Here is a 20,058-nt window from a genome sequence, read left to right as displayed (position 1 = left end):
AAGGGGGCCTTGTGGCTCCAGCATCCAGGCAAAGCAATTTCAGCAGAGCCTGACACTGTGCTCAATAGGTAACATCATCGTTAAGACTCTCTTTAAAATATATATATATATTTTATTGATTTCAGAGAGGAAGGGAGAGAGAGAGATAGAAACGTCAATGATGAAAGAGAATTATTGATCGGCTGCCTCCTGCATGCCCCACACTGGGAATCAAGCCCGCAACCCGGGCATGTGTCCTGATGGGGAACTAAACTGTGACCTCCTGGTTCATAGGTCGACGCTCAACCATTGAGCCACGCCGGCTGGGCAAGACTCTTTTTCTTAGATCAGTTTTAAGTTCAGCAAAATTGATGGGAAGGTACAGAGAATTTCTGTATACCCCCAGCCCTACACGTGCAGTCTCCCCCATCGGAGCGGTAAGTTTGTTACAACTGGTGAACCTACATGGACACATCATTATCTCCCAATGTCCGCACATGATGTTATGGTGCACTGTTGGTGGTATGCATCCTCTGGGTTTGGACAAATTTATAAGGATATGTATCCATTATTATGGCATCACACAGAGTATTTTCACAGCCCTGAACATTCTCTGTGCTCTGCCTATCCATCCATTCCCTCCCACCACCAACTCCCGGCAACCATGGATCCCCTTTACTGTCCCATAGTTGTGCCTTTTCCAGAATGTCATGTAATTGGAATCAGACAGTATGTAGCCTTTTCACATGGGCTTCTCCCATTTAGTCATATGCATTTAAGGTCCCTCTGTGTCTTGGTACAGCTTTACAGCTCATTGCTGTTTAGCGCTCAGTAATATTCCCTTTTGTAGGGGGACCACGGGTTGTTTACCTATTCACTTACTAAAGGACATCTCGGCTGCTTCCAGGTTGGGCAATTGTTAATAAAGCTGCTACCCACAGTCCACGTGCCGGTTTTTGTGTGGGCGTATTTCCTCACTTAAGGTTTCTGAGCAGCAGGCTGATCTGCTGACAACGGTGCTTGAGGAATCTGCGTCTGGCAGCCTGGTGCCGGCTAGCCCATGGGGAAGAGCATCGTGAAGAGGCAGAGGGGGCGATCTGGGCACGAGGAGCAGGTGGTCCAGGCAGGTGGCCGTGGAAAGTCAGACCCAGAGTCACTGACTGCAGGACGCGAGGAGGCAGACAGGACCCCAGGGGCCCGTGGTGTGAGCCAGGAAAGATGGCTGGCCTGTTTGAGGAGGGGAGTGGGTCCAGGAGGGAGGTGAGGGGAGAAGGCAGGTGGCCTGTCTGGGTGCCTGCAAGAGCTGCAGGAGGCTTTAAGTTGAACAGAAACAGGTTCCAGGGTGGGAAAATGGTGGAGGCTCTTCCCGGGACCTGCCAGGGTGGCCAGATGCCCAGAGTAGACAAGTCTGGGTTTTAACTCATCCTGGGGCCATTTACCCAACCTGTTTCCTCGTCTGTAAAATGGCTTTTTTTTTTTTTCTCCATACTCCTGGGGCTGCTGTGAGGATTCCATGAGCTAAGGGAAGTGAAGCTCTCCTTGAGGGTCCGCTTACCGAAGACCCTCTGCACTTGGCACCTGTCTGGCCCCCGGCGTGTGAGGCAGGAGCAGCTGCCTCCGGGACTGGCCTGCGGGCCCAGCTTGACTGATGATTTCCGTCTCTGTTTTCACAGGAACTACCTCTTCAGGCTCAGCCTTGCCAATGTCTCCCTCCTTCAGGTACATTTGCTTCCCTTCCCTTCCCTATAATGTCCTGGGATTTGGGAGCCCAGCTGGGGCAGCGCAAAGAGCAAGATTCACAATTTAACCCCTAGCATGGAAAACAGGAGCCCCGGGCTCTTCTCACTGGCCATGGACTCTCCCTGGCTGTCAAGGTGATTGCTGGGAAGATCATTGGAAGTGGGGGTGAGGCCACATAAACAGGAAGGCACGCACAGGGCCCCTTCCTGCAAGGAGGAGAGGAAAGGAGCTCCAGAGCTCGGTGACCCTGTCCCTGCTTGCCTGGGACTGAAGAGCCTCAGGGTGCTGGGCCTGTAGTGCTAAAACCAGGGCAGGACTGGCAAAACGGGGCTGGTTGGTCCTTCTAAGTCCAACGCCTCAATCCACAGGAAGGCCTCTGAATTTGGGCCTCAAGGGACAGGACGCCCCTGGTTCCTTTCTTAGCCTGGCCTGAGTAACCCCTCCTCACCCAGCAGCTTCACTGAGCTGTGACTTGTTAGTTATTTACTGCCAAGGACGCCCCACGCCTCCTTCCCTAAGTGCCCTGGGTGAGAAGGTGTTTTAATGGGCCTTCTTGACCCAGAACATTTATCCCAGATTGAGAAACAAGATGCCACACCATCTCTGCAGGGGCTGAACATTCCAGAGAAAGGGCGGCCATCTCTTCTTCAGTGAGGGGAGAGCCCCCGTCCTCCTGTCCAAGGAGGCTTGCTCGTCTCCCAGGGATCAAGTATTCATTCAGCACTTGCTGTGTGTCCAAACTCACCTGGGGCAGAGGGGCAGTAAGACAAGCAGCGTCTCCAACCCTCTGGTCTCACACTACAGCCCGAAGAAGTTGATGAGTGATGTGTAGAACTAGAGAATGGTACGAGCAATTAGTCAGTTTGGTATACGGTTTCACTGCAGAGGCCAGTTGGGAGAGGGGAGACCTCCTTGGTGAGCTGGTGTGACATTCTGGTCCGGTTTTTTTCTTGTTTCACCTGGGTCTACACCCCACGGGCCATTGCCGCTGGTTTCCAGAGGGGAGGTTGAAGGGAACAGCAAAGATCTATCCTTCAGTCCAGACCCTTACCGGCCAACTCACCCATCCATCCATCTAACCAGCCACAATAAACGTTGTTGAATACCTGCTAAAGCCCAGCTCCAGTCCTAGGCATGATCCCAGGCATTTAAGATCCAAAGGTGAATCAGGCTCCATCCCTTGCCTCAAGGAGCACGTATATAAGGGACCATAAATGATTCTCTTTCCTCATTCCCTAAGTGCCCTGGGTGAGAAGGCCCTCATTCCCTAAGTGCACTGGAACCTGGGCTGGAGCAAGGCAGAGGACGTCCCAGAGGCAGCATCCTGTGGCTGCCCAGCTCAGTCACAAGCAGCCCGCCCAGGGCCTAGTTTTCTCTTGGCAGTCCCAGTCCTCGTGTCCAGGAGGCTTGTTCGTCCCCCAGTGATCAAGTATTCGTTCAGCACTTGCTGTGTATCCAAACTGAGCTGGGGCAGAAGGGCAGTAAGACAAGCAGCGTCTCCGACCCTCCGGTCACAGGACAGCCAGGAGAAGATGATGAGTGATAGATGCCAAGCCCAGCAGGTCAGGGTCTGGGGGAGCCTGTGCAGAGGCGATTCACAGTGGGTGGGGGAAGTGGATCCAGGGGTGCTGCCCTGAGCTCAGGCAGTGGCTTTTTATTAGGTTCCCATGGCCTGCAAATGAAGGTCTTCTGGGAGGAGTGAAGTGGCTAAAGGTGGGAAGAGAGACAGATGTGCAAAATGAATGGCAGTGCTGGGGGAAGACTGCAGGGAGGGGTTTGTGCTGGGTGTAGTGGTGGCCCAGCAGGGTCTGCACAGGCTTTGCAAGAGCTGCCCGTGGGCTGGAGCTTGAAGGATGGGGGTTGCCAGGCAGCTAAGGAGGAGGCACAGATGTGAAACAGCGTGGAGCACCGAGGGGTCTGGTGTGGCAGGATCATGGGGTGTGAGTGGGATGAGGGTGGAAGACGACGCCCAGGAGAGACAGAGGCCACGTTGCAGAGGGTCTTCATTGCTGAGCAGAGAGGTCCATGTTTTATTTTGAAGGCACTAGGGGCTCCTCAAAGGGTTTAAAGCGGAGAAGTAGATTTGGTATTTTGACCTCTTGGCCCAGTGTAGAGATGAATAAGTGGAGAAGCCAGTTAGGACTCAAGTGCAATAGTCCATACTAGTGATGGGGAGAGCTGAACTAAGGCAGCCGAGTGGGAGTGGAGAGCAGAGGGAGGAAGAGGTCGGCAGGCGGCAGAATCACACAGGGTCACAGCACCAGGGGGCACCAGGCACACTGTCTTCTGCATGAAGGTGATCCCTGTTGTTGGGGAAGCTGGCAGTGCTGGAGAGCTTAGGAAGGCTTGGGCCACAGCGGTGCCATCCAGGATTCTGGCTTGCATAGCTGAGTAGCATAGATCAGGATGGACACAGAGCTCGCCTGACTCCAGGCAGCGGTTCTCCCACAGCTGTCCACTGGGATCACCAGAGGAGCTTTAGAAAATAGTGATGCCTCGGTCCCACCCTCAGAGACTCATTTAATTGGTCTGGGGTCCAGCCAGGCACTGGGATTTGTAAAAGCTCAATGTGCAGCCTATTCCAGGATGTCAAGGAGGCCTTTTCTGTAGGTGCTGCCCAACTGGTTTGGCTTCCCCAGGTGTCCTTGAAGCTGGCGCCCATTTCTGGGTCTGTACCTTATCAGATGTTAGACTCTCTGGGTTGATGACCAGGCCTGCGGTTTGGTTCGTCCAACGCCACGTTGATCTTAGCCACGGGAAGATATCTTAGGCGAGCCCACAACTTGTGCTGAGGGCAGGCTCAGCTTCGGGGGGCTCTCTGAGGGCTCTGCAAACCAGCCCCAAGTACACCAGGAATTAGTTTTACCATCTTTTTAGGTTGTCTCTTTGGAGCCTGATCTCTGGAATTCAGACTAAATTCTTCCCAATGAAACTAAAAAGAAAAGTAATTCCATTGCATGTCCCTGTCCCCACCTTAGGGGTACCATCTGGTCACAAGGCAGAGAGAATGAGAGAAGTTGGAGTGGGCTGTCCAGCGTTCTCTCAAATAGGCTGGCGGCAGACCTCAGCCGCTGGCCACCAGGCCTGGTGAGAAAGTCCCGACTCCAGCGAGGCAGCTCCCTGCCATTGCCCAAGGAGGCTTCAGGTCCCTGCTTGTAAACGTTCAGTCCCCAAATCTGCTACCACAGGTGGCTCACAGCAAACAAGTGCTGAAAATGAGCTGCACTCCAACCGGCCCAGCTTCCTTGACTCTCCAACGGCCTGGGGTCCTCATGGCTATAACGTGACTCTCCATTACAGCCCACTGCTCCTCCCACATGGCCCCAGGGCACGCTTTAACCAAACTTTAACACTCAGTGCTTTATCAATAGTTTAAATAATTAATATCCCTTAAAGAAAAATCTAAGTGCAAACAGTTCATGCAAACCAGTGTCCATTAAAAGGACGTTTGAGTGCCTACCCCTTATTAAACAGTTTGTGTGAACTATCTCTCATTAAGGCAAATCAAAATACCCCAGTCTCCTCCAGTCTCCAAGCACTGAATGGAGGGGCGTGGGTGGGAGGGGCAGAGTGTGCACACACACACACACACACACACACACGCTTTCGAAGGGAGTGGAGAAATCAAATAAGCTCACCTGTGATGTTATTTATCAGTGTGATGTAATAAACTGGCCTGGGGAAAGGAAAGGTGGCAAGTGGTCGGCAGTGTCAGGGGCGGCTGTATGATGAGCTAAGTTGGGTTTGGCAATTAGGAGCTGAGTGATGAGACCAGAGCATGGCGTGGCTGGAGGTCTAGTTGCAATGGCTTTCTGATCTCGGGCTGCCAGGTGTCCTGCAAGTGCAGAAATGAGGACTGAAATGCACAGACACATCGGAACGCATCCGGGGCTGGGTCCGGTCCGGGGCTGGGTCCAGTCCGGGCCTGGGCACATGGTGAGGCTGATTCTGAGCTCTCGCCTAGTTACCTCCACATTCTCCAAGCTAGTCTGGAAGCTCTAGAGTTGTTTGAAATCTAAACTCTGCTGAGCACTCAGAAGATGTCTTAATGTTCAGCCATTGTCTCTGGTGTCCAGGGGAGTTGCTGAGTCTGCAAGGAGATTACTCAGTTCCTGGCTGTCTCACCTGCTCTCTCCCGTAGCTGAAAACCATGCAGTTATTCTGCTGCTAGAGATCACCATCCTGGAATTTCTGGGACAGTCCCAGTTTAAAGCACTATGTGTGGCAGATTGACCAAACATGTCTATCTGGACTCCTTCGTAAAACTCCATTAAAGGACATTGACAGATTTTAAAGGCATAGATGCACAATGACAGGACAAAAGAGACGTCAGTGGACAAGAGATTAACTGCATTCTGGGGAGATGGAGAGTGGATGGAGCAATCGAAACTGATTTATCAGAAGAGTTACAGAGGGGATACGGCAGACTCCCAGAAGGCTTAGAAATTGGGTGTCAGATGTTGTGGACTGTGAGGATGAGGTGCAAGCCTAAAAGGGGGGAATGGTTGAAATTCTCAAAATTGAGAGGTTGGAACCCAGATCTCCTGTCCCATTCCACACAGCCATCCCTTCCTCCATTTTACCCCTCTCCCAACAAAGAAAGACTAAGACCCTTTCTCTAAAGACCAACTGGTGAGGCTCCAAATTTGGAGACTCCAGGAAAGGGGAGGACACTGATGGGGTTTGAGACTTGAACAATGTTTCTCCTCTTCCTCTCTTTGTGCAATTTATTTATTGAAGAAACCTGGTCATGTGTCCTACAGAGTTTCCCACAGTCTGGATTTTGCTGATTGCAATCCAAGCATAACTTCCCCTATGCCCTGTATCATCTGTAAATCGATTGTTAGAGCTAAAGACTTTATTCCATTTAGGTTCCCGCAAGATTACTTTATAGGTGTTATTGAATATTTTTAAAGATTAGTATCTGATTTTCTCCGTGTGTTTTTTTATATTAGCAACTACTGATGATTGTTTCCTGGATCCATTAATTCTTTTGGCGTTGTAATGTATTAGCTGGACGACTTCTGCAAAGAGATACTTCTCTTCATCTACTATTTGGTTACCCAATTATAGTCATATAGGAAAGGCAGAATAAATATTTGATACTCTGTCTTTATTTACCAGTTGATAGTATTTGTCAATGGTGATCAATTAATTGTATTCTTTTGTTATTATTATTACAGACTCGATGCTTTAAACATTGTTATCTATCCATTGCATGACTATCCCATCTTTTGCCACTAGGGGGCTGCTTCAAGTTGGATCCTTGGTCCTTTGACATGATGATGCCAATCATCTGTGATTGCATCCTTGCTATTTATAAAGGAAATGTTTCAGGCTTACCTTGCACATTCCCTGGAATAAGCCATTGCTCTAAGAAGTCTTTGTTCCTTTCAGTGGGAAATGGTTAGAGATTTATTTTCTAATATAAACAGTCAAAAATCCCCAGACATTTGAGGAAAGCCTAAAGTGAAAGAGAAAGATCGAAACAAACAGGCAAACAGAGTGAAGGAAGCTGTTAGAAACAGGGTCAATGCAAGAACTAAAAGAAAACATTAAAAAATTAATTAGAAAAAAATAATTAGACTCTTCTGAGATATAAAAATATATCTTGTTACATAAAACATTAAGTTAGAATATGGAAATTAAAAATATGATTGTGGAAATAAAATTTGAATTTAGAAGATAACATTGAAGAAAAATCTCCCAGAAATTAGAACAAGAACAACTATAAAACAAGAAATGAAAAACAGGAGAGAAATAACAGAAAACTAGATGATAAATATACAAAGACCAACAGTGGATTGGATTAATAAGAAAAAGAGAACAGAGAAAAAGGTGAGGAAGAAATTAAGGACAAAATAACCTGAGAAAATTTGCCAAAACAGAGGATGAATGAGCCATTACACTGAAAGAACTGACTGAGTTCCCAAAAGAGACGTGCACTAAGGCACATTCGTGTGGAAGTCAGGATTCGGTTATCAAAGAGAAGATCCTAAAAGCTCCCAGAGCCTAAAGAAAATGCTCACTGCCAAAGATGGGGAATGAGACTCACACCAGACTTCTGAATAGCCATCCTGGATTCTAGAAGACAATGGAGGAATAACTGCCTTTGAAATTCTGAGTGAAAAATTATTTTCAGCCTAAAAATCTATATCAAAACTGTCAATCAAGTATGAAGATAGGTTGAATCAGACATGCAAGAATTTTTAAAAATTGACCTACCGTATTCCTTTCCTTAGGAAGATACTGAAGATGTGCTCCACCAAAATAAGCACGTAAATCAAGAAAGAGGGAAACATGGGATTCAGCGAGCAGGAGAGGAGAGAAGGTACGTCCCAGGTGAACAGGCAAGCAGGAGGCTTCCGTCCACACTTGGGCAGGAGGAAGAGGATGGGGACTCATAGATTATCTGAACCATTTGTGTGTGCAGTTAGCAAACAATATCAAGAGGGGTTTGTAACACCTGTTGAGCATTTGGGGGAAATTAGTAATTTGCAAAACAAGCAGATGAAGAAAATTATCCAAGATAATTATTCCATTCAGGAAAAAACAAAAAGCTGGTCAAGAAAGGAAACCTCATCAGAATAGGCAAATTTCCTTGATTCTCAGATGCACATTTTCACATTTTTAAAGGGTCTAAAATCAGGCCACATCTCTCCATCGAAGGCATCCTACAGTCCCTGTGGCCAGACTGCAGTCCTGATGGAGTTGTCATTGCCTGTGCCTGAACTTGGTCATCATTCCCGTGTTCCGATTCTACACCACCAACCAATTGGCATTTTAGTCCACAAACCATTTGCAGATGATCTGAGGAGGGAATAGGAGTCCTGGTTTGTCAAAAGACCTTCTGTGAGCACCTTCTGGTAAGATCAAGAAAGTGCCAGCATCCAATCTTGCAGGATGGGGTCAATAGCTTGAAAGAAAAATCTGGAGAACAGAGTGGAACGTTCTTTAAGAATTGCTGTATCACTGATACCCTGGGTAGTTCAAAGAATGAGACGCCAAGACAAGCAAACAACAGCAACAAAAATGAGCGCTGACAACGGAACAGAAAAGTGATTCAGACGAGATGAACTATGAATTCAGAGAAAGTTTAAGGATACTCAGTTCTACTTACATTTTTCTTTTTTGTATGCACAATACCGATATATGATTTAAAATGTCTAAATAAGAGCACTCTCAATAAATTTACATTAAAAATTTAAGTAATAAAGGCTTGGCAGCATATATTCTTTCTTAGTGGTTCATATTACAATCAATGATGCAATCTGGGGTATTAAGTTGGTAGTAGTGAACAATTTTTACATATTTATAATAATAATTAAATACCGATGTTGATTTTTAATTAAATTACTATCACACTAAAAGATTAAATAATTAATGTTACAGAATTGTAATGGGAAGATGAGGAGGGCAAAAAGAATGTGTGCTTTGAGGTAGGAGAGATGGGGATGAGTAAGTGGGGGAAATCTTCACCTCCATAGCAGAAGAAGTCAGAAGATGAAGTCTGAGGTTGACGCATATTTTTTAGAAACTGAATTAAACACACACAGAGGAATAGTTGACCTTGAGAAATGGGGTCGGGGTGTGAGAGGAGTAGGCTACTTGAGCTTATTTAAGTAAATTTTTCATACTATTTAACTTTTTCAACTCTGTGCATCGTTACTTTGATAAAAATAATTTTTAAATAAAATAAATGACGCAAGCCCGTTCTATGCTGTTATCATTATAAATATACATATTCTCTGCAGGCCATCTGCTCTAGCTTTTGGTTTGAGAAATCTTTTCGCTGTGAGAGGCTGTAGGATGCAGCAGAGAGAGCTGAGCGCTGGTGTCTGTTGTCTGAGTTTGCATCTCGGGTTTGTTGCCTACTAGCTTTGTGACCTTGGGCATATTGCTCCGCTTCTCTGAGCTTCCTTTTCCTCACCTGTAAAATGAGCAGGAGGCTGCGTGTTTCACCGGCTGTGCTGAGGATCAAAGAGGAGGCGTGTCAAGTCCCTGGCACAGTGTTTGTCCTGAAGTTCAGCCCAGGGTGACTGTAACTCCTTTTGATTGAACACACCTGCCCCCACCCAATGAGCTTCCCACCCCCTTAGGAACAAGCCTAACCCCTTCAAAGTGCCCTTGTGCTGAGGGTCCAAGGCCCCAGTGAGGCCCTTTGCCCACACACTCCCCCACAGCCACCCACGTTCCGGAGTTTTAGGCCTGGACATGTGCAAAGTGTGTGAGTCACTGCGCTTTTCTACCCACAAGGCCCTGAGGTTTCTTGTCTATGTTCCTTTTTTCTTCTCACATCAGGCTCAGCCTGGGCGCTGCTGGGGCCCTGAGGATGACAGTGGCTCTCTGGTTTCTGTCCAAATGAACCCCACAGCAATGTGGCTAGATGCCAGGGGTCATTTGTCCTTCCCCTGAGCCCCTGGCCTGGCCTGGCAGGATGAGCCCAGCCCGCTCGTCTGATGAAGGCATGGCCAAACTTGTCACTGCTCCTGAATCCAGGAAGTCAGCCCTCCCTCGGCCCCACAAAGCAACCATCTTGGGCCTGTGGGAGGCTGCAATCTGGAAAGTAGAGAGCAGCCCTGCCCCCCTCTAGGCACCCTTCTTGCCCTCTCACACCCGGGCCCCCAGACCCCAGCAGGCAGTGACTGCACAGCTAGAAGGAGCTTTGTTAGAAATCAGAAGAGGTGTTGTTTTATTTTCCCCGTTTGGACAGGAGAGCTGCTTGCTCAGGGCTCCCGCTCCCCGGACAGGTAGGCAGTTCATATTTATACATGGAATCCAGATATCTTTAAAAAGCCACACACCAGAGCTGTTGACATTGCCTGGACCTGAGGGGCATCACTTCTCCTTCCAGAAGCTCTTTCGGAGGCCAGGAGGGACCGGGACGAGCTGAGAAGACAGACGGAATAGATGAAGGGGGAGGAGAACAGCCCTCTCCCAGGGCCATGGGCACTTGAGACATGACAGTGTCCTCTGGGTCCCTGAGTGAAAGCTGTGTCCCCAGACATGTTGCTCATGAGAGAGCATGCTGGATGCTAAAGGGAAACGAAAAGGGATGCAGGCAGCTCAGAGCTGGGGGCGGGGGAGAGCAGTTAGGAAAGTGGAAGTCCCGGGTTCTGGAGGTGGTGGGATAAAGAAACACACACACACACAGAGCCCTTGAATCCGGAATGTGGGTCCCAATCCCAGCTCTACCGTGTGGCAGCAGCAAGTCACACAGAACCTGAGTTTCTTCATCTAAAAACAACAAAAAAGCACTCTGCAGGGTTGTAGTGGGGAAATTAAACAGATCTCTGGTCTCTAAGGTTTGCAGAATCTAGCCTTCCTTGCCCCCCACTCACTTGAGGGACATCTGGTACATGATGGAGGCACGTTTCCTGTTGCCCACTCAGGCCTGGGGTGGTCCTGAAGGCGGACCACTTCCAGCTCCTGCTGCCCTGGGGAGGAGGGCTCCGGGAGGTCCTAGGATGGAGCTGCAGGGGATGCAGCTGAGGAAGCTGGTACTCCAGCCTCCCCGGACCCTAGCAGGTGTGGAGGGTGTTGGGCTGAGGGGATGTTCACTCCTTAAAGGTCTCTGGGTACGGAGGTCTGCAGCCCTCTGGGTCCATGTGGATGTAGTGAGAGGAGCCCTTACCCTGCAGGCTGTCCCCGGCCCTTCCCTAGCTTCCTGTCCACCCAGACCCTGACAGCTGCCTGCCCTGGCGGCGAGTGGCACAGCTGTGTGATGTCTGTGTCCTCCCCCCGCAGGCCACAGAGTGGGCCTCCAATGAGGACACGCGCCGCTCCTGCCAAAGCAAAGGGAAGACGGAGGTATGGTGGCCTTGCTGGTCCGGGGTCCCGGCTTGGGGCCAGTAGGAGGCTGTGGTTTCGGGGATGGACGGACATGCTGTGGGCACAAGGTCACCTGTGCACAGGCCCAGACTGCATGCGCTGGGGGCTCCTGTGCAGGTGAGGTCAGCCCTGAGCATTTGAGAGGGCGGTGACGCAGTGAGGCGGCTGGGGAGGGAGGTATGGGGGCAAGGGATGCCCATGTTGCCACCTGAACTTCAGGTCAGGATGAGCTGGGACACAGGGCATTGCTTTTACATACCTGTGGTGCAGTGGTGAGAGGGGAAGACACCCAGAGCCTGGAGAGCTGTCCCTTTATCACCTCCCCTTCTTGCTTCAGGAGGAGTGTCAGAACTACGTGCGCGTCCTGATTGTCACTGGCCGGAAAGTGTTCCTGTGTGGGACCAACGCCTTCTCCCCCGTGTGCTCCAGCAGGCAGGTGGGGACCGCTCGGGGGGCAGGAGGGGGGAATCAGAAAGGCACACAGCAGGTTCTCCCGCCCAGGCACATAGCCTCGGAGTGGGGGTGCCAAATTTAGCAAACCCCAAAACAAGAAAGGATGCCCAGTTAGATTTAATTTCTGATAAACAGCAAATTTTATTTTAGTGTAAGTATGTCCCAGGAAAGATTTGGGCCATACTGCCCAGAAGGCGCAGCTCAGTGGTTGAGTGTCAATCCATGAACCAGGAGGTCACGGTTCAATTCCTGGTCAGGGCACATGCCCAAATTGTGGGCTTGATCCCCAGTGGCGGGTGTGCAGGAGGCAACCGGTCAATTATTCTCTCTCATTAATTCCCTCTCCCTTCCTCTTCGAAAAAAAAAAAAAAAGATTTGGGACATACTTACACTAAAAAATTATTTGTTGCTCATCGAAATTCACATTTAACTAGGCCTGCTGTATTTTCTCGGTGTACCTAACTGTGCAGGGGCCAGAGGCAGGTGGAGCTCCTGACACAACCTTCCCCTCCATGAGGGCTGCTTCCACAGAGGGACTGTGGGGTGGAATGTGAGGGGGAGGCTGGGAGAGAGAGGCTCACAGAGACCAGGGACCCAGGGGGAAATAAACTCTGAGGTGGGAAAACAGGCAGCCCCTGGGTCTCAGGGAAAAGTGCCCCCATCTCCCCTCCATCCCAGGTGGGGAACCTCAGCCGGACAATGGAGAAGATCAATGGCGTGGCCCGCTGCCCCTACGACCCTCGCCACAACTCCACAGCTGTCATCTCCTCCCAGGGGGAGCTCTACGCAGCCACAGTCATCGACTTCTCAGGTCGGGACCCTGCCATCTACCGGAGCCTGGGCAGTGGGCCGCCCCTTCGCACTGCCCAGTATAACTCCAAGTGGCTCAATGGTAAGGAGACACAGCCCCAATGGTGGGGTTCCCCCAGTTCTGACCCACCAGCCCACCCTGACCCCCATCAGTCCTCCTCCCTGCCCAGCCTCTGAAAGGGCTCACACTGGCTTCATCAAGGGGCCCAGAGCAGGGCGTGTGTTTGCCCAAGGAGATGGACTCTGCCTGAAATCGCAGATGTCCTGAGTACCCAGGGCAGATGGGGGCAGGCTATGAGGGGAAAGGAAGCATTAGGAGTTGATGTGGAGGATGGATTATGGGAAAATTGACGGGGGGAGGGTGGATGAGTTTCCTGCCCCTTGGAGTTGAACCCCTGCTTATCCACTAACTAGCTGTGTGGCCTTGAGCAAGTATTGACCTTGCTGTGCCACGGTGTTCTCATCTATGACCTGGGGCTAATCACGGTGCTAACCTCCTAGGACCTAGGTGGTTAAGAGGATTAAATGGCTGATGCCTATAAAGAGCTCACAATAGTCCTAGTACACAGTGAGTGCCCAGTAATGCATGTCAGTTATTATTCTAACTGCACTTTGGATTGGAGGTGGGAACAGGGTTAGTTAGAGCCTCCAGGTCGCCAGGCTGGCAGAGGGATGTCAGGATGCCCATCTGGGAAAACGGAAGTAGGCGACTACTCCTGACTCTGCCCCCTTCCTCCCTGCTGGCCTGACCCACCCTTGTTCCTCTTCTGCCCCAGAGCCTAACTTTGTGGCAGCTTATGATATTGGGCTGTTTGCGTACTTCTTCCTGCGAGAGAACGCGGTGGAGCATGACTGCGGGCGCACCGTGTACTCTCGGGTGGCCCGCGTGTGCAAGAACGATGTGGGGGGCCGCTTCCTGCTGGAGGACACGTGGACCACGTTCATGAAGGCCCGGCTCAACTGCTCCCGCCCGGGCGAGGTCCCCTTCTACTACAACGAGCTGCAGAGTGCCTTCCACCTGCCCGAGCAGGACCTCATCTACGGGGTCTTCACCACCAACGTGTGAGTCCCTGCCCTCCGCCGCCCCTTCCCTGGGGTGCTGGACAGGCGCTGGTCTGGCCTCGCAGCCTGGTGGGCTCGGGGAAGTCCCTCTCTGAGTCTTGTTTCTCCTCCTTCTGCGCGATGGGGATTGTTGTGCCTTCTGCACCGGGTCATCTGAGGATTTTGTGACTTGCTGCCCTGCCGTGGTCAGCATGTATTCTGGGTTGCCATGAAGACCAGGCCTAGGCCAGATGTGAAGAAATAAAAGGAGCTGGGTTGTGGCCTCATGAAGAAGTTGTGGTGATAAGAGAGAGACAACTGCCTTGAAGGAGAGGATGGCAGCTCCGGAAGGGTCCGGCTGCAGCCTATCAGGGAGATGCAGAGGGGGTCTTACAGTCCCTTCCAGCCTCAGGATTCCATGGCCCTGCTAACCATACCCAGCAAAGCAAGAGCAGACCTTAAGGAGCTTACATTCTAGAGAGGGTGGTTATCAGTAATTGTGATATTAATATCTCACCATTTTAATCGTGGTAATTGCTACAAAGGGAAAGGGCAGTGAGTGCACAAGGAAACCTCTAAACATATGGAGGGGTGATGATCAGGGAAGACTTCCTGTAGGAAGTGACACCCACAGGACAAACAGGAATTAACTAGGGGAGAGGAGCAGTCTAGCCCAAGGGAACCACACAAGCAAAGCTTTTGGGTAGGAAGAAATGTTTGAGGAACGGAGCCAGACCAGAGTGGCAAGAGCCTGGAGGGAGAGGAGGAGAGACAGGAGAGGAGGCAGAAGGGCTGGGAGAGGGAGGATTATGTCCTGCAGGCCTTGTAGACCATTTTACCGGTTTTGATATTTATCCTAAGAGCAATAAATTATTGAAGGACTTGAAGCAGGCCAGAGACTAGCTCGGATGTGCGCTTTGAAACACACACTCTGGCTGCTGAGTGGAGAATGGATTAGAGGAGACGAGGCAGCGGCAGGCACAGTGCGGCATCCAGGGGAGATGATGGTGGTGGAGACCAGGCAGAAACAGACACATTTGAGAGAGGGACTAAATGCAGAGAACGGAACTGGAAACACTTGGTGTAGTGATATCAGCTCTGAACTGTTCACATCAGACTCATAGAAATCTGAGACTCTGTGACTGAAAGGGGTCTTAGAGGTCATTTGGCTCAGGGTGTTGTGGGCAGCAGTATATCAGTGGTTTGGTAACCCGCTTTTAAAACAAATAAATAGCCCTGACTGGTTTGGCTCAGTGGATAGAGCGTCGGCCTGCAGACTGAAGTGTCCCAGGTTCAATTGAGGTCAAAGGCATGTACCTTGGTTGCGGGTACATCCCCAGTAGGGAGTGTGCAGAAGGTAGCTGATCGATGTTTCTCTCTCATCGATGTTTCTAACTCTCTATCCCTCTCCCTTCCTCTCTGTAAAAAATCAATAAAATATATTAAAAAATAATAATTAAATAAATAAATAAACCAGAATAGACTGGAATAAAAATATCAGAGTATAATGTATTTAATAAGAGTAAGTATCCTAATATATAAAAACCCAGGGTCTGTAACAACTGACCGAAGGCTCAACTGAACAACAGAAGTCAGTCCTGCAGTCAGTGCTGGGTTGCCGTGGCAACCCAGCACTGACTGCGCAGCGACCCAACACTGACTGCTGAGGGGGCTGCAGATCAGGCCTGGAGAGAGGCCTGGAGAGAGAGGCAGGGTCTGATCCACAGCCTCTGTGGCAGCTGTTTATCAGCCGTTGCCTCTCTCTTTCTCTCCAGGCTTTGCCAGCAGCCATGCCTCTGTTTCTCTCTGGGCCTCCATGGGGGCTGCTGATCAGCCCCACCTCTCTGATCAGGCCCAGAGATAGGCCCGGAGACGCTGACTGGCACAGAAACTGACCAACCAGAACCAAATCTGGGTGAACTGTGAGGAGCCAATGGTTGCCTAGGAGGCAGAGCTTTTGACACTGACTAGCACAGAAACCGACCAATCAGAACCAAATTGGCCAGCAGGGGAGGGCAGTTGGGGGTGAGATCAGGCTGGCGGGGGAGGGCAGTTGGGAGTGAGATCAGGTCGGCAGGGGAGGGCAGTTAAGGGTGATCAGGCAGGCAGAGGCAGTTAGAGGCGATCAGGCCAGCTGGGGAGGGCCGTTGGGGCAAGATCAGGCCAGCAGCAGAGGGCAGTTGGGGACAACCAGGCTGGCGGGGGGGGGGCAGTTGGGGGTGAGATCAGGCCGGCAGAGGAGGGCAGTTGGGGGTGAGATCATGCTGGCAGGGGAGGGCAGTTAGGGGCGATCAGGCAGGCAGGTGAGCGGTTAGGAGCCAGCAGTCCCAGATTGTGAGGGGGATGTCTGACTGCCGATTGCGAGGGGGATGTCCGAATGCTGGTTTAGGCCCGATCCCTAAACCGGCAGTCGGACATCCCCCAAGGGGTCCCTGATTGAAGAGGGTGCAGGCTGGGCTGAGGGAATCCCCTCGCCATGCACGAATTTCATGCACCAGGCCACTAGTTATTTCATAAAACTTCATTGCATATGTGTGTGTGCATATACTAGTATGTGTGTGTTATACTGAGTTGTAATATCAAATACTAGAGGCCCAATGCATGAAATTTGTGCAAGGGGTTCAGCCCTCATAGCTCTGGCTGCCTCAGCCCTGCCCCGCGGCCCTGCCCCCGGCCCCCCGGTCGTTCCGGAAGGTCATTCCAGAAGGTCATTCCAGAAGGTTGTTCCAAAAGGTCGTTCTGCCGTCCAGTCTAATTAGCATATTAGCTCTTTATTATATAGGATATTTCCTACAGTGGTCATGGATAAGATGTTTGAAAATGCTGAGTTTACTTGACCCTCCCACGGGAGAAGGGAAGGGGATGAGGAGGTAGCACAGAGGAACCCACCAGGGCTCTCATCAGTGGCCTTTCTTTCCCAGAGGGTTCCCAGAGCATGAGGACCACGGTTCCTCCTCTGTGCCCCGCCCCCCCCATCACACAGGAGGCACCAGGCGAATCGTAGGTGTTCAGTCGGTCTTGGAGCCGTGCCAGGCGGTGCCTTGTCTGCTGGCTGTGGGGTTTAAGGAGGGTGCTGAGGCCTATGTGGGGGCAGCATCCCACCACCTCTTGCCTTTCAGAAATAGCATCGCTGCTTCTGCTGTCTGCGCCTTCAACCTCAGTGCCATCTCCCAGGCTTTCAACGGCCCATTTCGCTACCAGGAGAACCCCAGGGCTGCCTGGCTCCCCATCGCCAACCCCATCCCCAATTTCCAGGTACAGCTTCTCCTCTCTGCCCCTCTCTGTACACATGGCCTTCCACCAGACTGCCAGTCACAAGCTGACTCCCAAGCCTGTCCCTGCTCATCTACGCCCATCTGAGGGGGTCTACAGTGGTCCCCTATGAGGCTGGTAACCTCTAAGACTGTGGAACAAGAAAGGTAGAGCAGTCAGCTCACAGAGCAAGGGATCATGCTCTGAGCCATCTCTAAATGTGACCCCCACCTCCAGGAAGGTAGGGAGGTCGGACCAGGAGAGCACACATTATCTGTCTGGCAGAATTTGGGGATTTTGGCTGAAGTTTGCTTGCCGTCTGCATGGGTACTAATGCCTGGAGGGTCTCAATGGCAGGAGTGGTGAGGGTGTGTCATCACCTGATTGATTTCCTCAATTGTTTTTGCCCAGCAACGGACCTGAACTTTCCCTGTTTCTGTGTGTTCTTTCTCTGCTCCTATACTGAACTTTTTCTGTTTCTATGTGTTCGTACATCTTGTTTACTGCAGGCCCTCCCTTGGTTTCCCATGCCTCCCGCCTTAAGTCCAGAAACATTTTATTATTTCTGCTTAATTGATTCCTGTGGTTAGGCTGGCTCAAACTGCCATGTCTGCCCCTGCCTATGTTCCACCTGCCTTTGTGTTCCACTGGATCCCTGCCCTATCTGCCTGCGTTTCAAATTAACTCTCTCAAGGGCACTGGGTGCCCTGGGTTGGTATGGGAAAGAGCCATGGGCAAAGGAAACTACGGATGGTGGACTTTCACATCCATCAACTTCCTGTCCAGGCCAGAAGGAGCACGGGGAGACTTGAGGCTTTGTGGTCCAACAAGCTTGACCCGGATCTACCCCTGTCTCTGTGTGTGACCTTGGGCAAGTCACTCACCTCCTTGCCTCACTTTTTCTTTATCTGGCATGCAGGGATAATTCCACTGACCTCATAGATGTGTGTGAGAGTTGATAACACCTGATATGGTGCCTGGAATGTAGTAGATGCTCAATAAATGGTAGTAGTCTGCCAGTTTTGGTTTGGAAGGCATACGAACTTGAACAGGTAGGGACACGGGAGAGGAAGGCAGAACTGACACAACGTGAGAAAGGGGTGCCTAGAGCCACAGCATAAGATCAAGGGACACTTGTTGTCCACACTCAAATAAACCGTTTTTTGGACAATACAGTCTCCCCCTCCTCTTCCCCAGCCCTGGCAGGTCCTTCCTGCCCCACTTCCCAGCCTCAGTTTCCCTAAGTTCCCAAAGAGGCATCTCTTCCTGGAAGAGGGTGCAGGGGACTGGGTGGGGGTGTTGGGAGGACTGAAGAACCAGAGTGTGCCAGTGACCACCTGGGTTACCATAAGGAAGGAGGGAGACAGGGATTGCTCAGCCCAGTGGCTGCGCTCCTGTGACCCGCCTCCCCGCGCAGTGCGGCACCCTGTCGGAGATGGGCCCCAATGAGAACCTGACGGAGCGCAGCCTGCAGGACGCACAGCGTCTGTTCCTGATGAGTGAGGCCGTGCAGCCGGTGACCCCCGAGCCCTGCGTCACCCAGGACAGTGTGCGCTTCTCTCACCTCGTGGTGGACCTTGTGCAAGCCAAGGACACGCTCTACCATGTGCTCTACATCGGCACCGGTGAGCCTGCCCGCGGGGTCTGGGCGCGGAGTGGGAGGAGGTAGAGGGGCGAGGGCGAGGGCCGTGAGGTTCCCGGCCCTTCAAGGCCACCCCCTCACCTGCCCCTTCCAGAGTCGGGCACCATCCTGAAGGCACTGTCCACCACGAGCCGCAGCCTCCGGGGCTGCTACCTGGAGGAGCTGCACGTGCTGCCCCCCGGGCGCCGCGAGCCCCTGCGCAGCCTCCGCATCCTGCACAGCGCCCGCGCGCTCTTCGTGGGGCTGAGCGACGGGGTGCTGCGCGTCCCGCTGGAGAGGTGCGCCTCCTACCGCAACCAAAGGTAAGCGAGCCAGGGGCGGGCCTCCGCGGGTTTATCCCCGCCCATCGCGCTTTTGGAGTCTGTTGGACCCGGATGTCATCCTGGCACAGTCTCCAGCTGTGTGCCTTTGAACCAGTCACTTAACCTCTCTGAACCTGGGTTTCCTCCTCATAAAATCTCCGCAGGGTGTTGGCAGGGTTTCGTGAAGGTTAATTGGGATAATCAGCATAAACCACTTGTCACTGTTGTCATCCCTACTGTCAGCCCCGTATAGTTACAGCCCACTTAACTTCTTCTCTGTCCCTCTGTTCAGAGAGCGGCCTTTATCTTCGAGACCGAGACCGCAGTGCTTATCAGAGAGAGGTGGGGGCAGATAGGAGACGCGCTTTGAGTCAGCCCCCCGCCCCCCATCTTTGCTCCTCTTCCTTAGGAGAGACACAGAAGCCTAGCTGGGGTGGGATGGAGGTAAAGAACCATGTGGAGCCTGTACCCTTCCCAACTGTGTCCCAAATCAGTTCCCCATACCTTAGCGGTTTCACTAATTTGGCAACAGAGACATGCATTTAAGGGGGAAACAAAAGCTTATTCCAAAGCCAAATGGAGATATAGCTCAGAGTCCCACCATGTGAGCCTCCCCCAAACGGCAGCTCTTCATTTCTGAGCTCATAAAGAACGGGCTTTAGCTGGCATGGCCACAGCCACACGGGCTCCTGTGGTCTTTGCAACACAGAGACCTCCTGGCTGCGCCCATCTGTCCTTGAGATTTGGGGGACAAATGCATCTCCTGCTGCCAAGGATTGTCCTCCAGCCCCAGGAGGGTGTGCTGGGAGCTGGGCAGAGGCCTGGAGAGCAGGGGACGAGGCTGGATAGTACTGAATGTGGCAGCCAGGGGAAGGGGGAGGGAGGTAGCAGTGGGCAGACAGTCAAGCTGACCTCAGCCCCAACACATGGCTCCATCAACAAAACACCAAAACATTCACTTAGCCCTCCCATGCTCAGAGCACTTTGCAGGGCTGTCAGTGTGAGAGG

At 51.5% G+C, this 20,058-nt stretch overlaps 1 protein-coding gene across 1 annotated transcript in view; it reads left to right on the top strand.

Annotated features, from left to right (window-relative positions):
* Positions 1 to 20,058, top strand: part of SEMA5B (semaphorin 5B) — a 122,414-nt gene that overhangs the window by 92,485 nt on the left and 9,871 nt on the right. Inside the window, exons 4-11 of the mRNA XM_080655451.1 lie at positions 1,653 to 1,698; positions 11,467 to 11,529; positions 11,888 to 11,986; positions 12,682 to 12,895; positions 13,590 to 13,875; positions 16,974 to 17,109; positions 18,524 to 18,731; positions 18,843 to 19,050. Of these exons, the coding sequence (XP_080511577.1) occupies positions 1,653 to 1,698; positions 11,467 to 11,529; positions 11,888 to 11,986; positions 12,682 to 12,895; positions 13,590 to 13,875; positions 16,974 to 17,109; positions 18,524 to 18,731; positions 18,843 to 19,050 (1,260 nt within the window). The remainder of the gene's footprint in view (positions 1 to 1,652; positions 1,699 to 11,466; positions 11,530 to 11,887; positions 11,987 to 12,681; positions 12,896 to 13,589; positions 13,876 to 16,973; positions 17,110 to 18,523; positions 18,732 to 18,842; positions 19,051 to 20,058) is intronic.

The sequence above is a fragment of the Plecotus auritus genome, assembly GCF_963455305.1.
Source record: "Plecotus auritus genome assembly, chromosome: 2".
Lineage (NCBI taxonomy): Eukaryota > Metazoa > Chordata > Mammalia > Chiroptera > Vespertilionidae > Plecotus > Plecotus auritus.
Note: the sequence above shows the minus strand (reverse complement) of the source record. Positions and strands in the feature narration are given on the sequence as shown.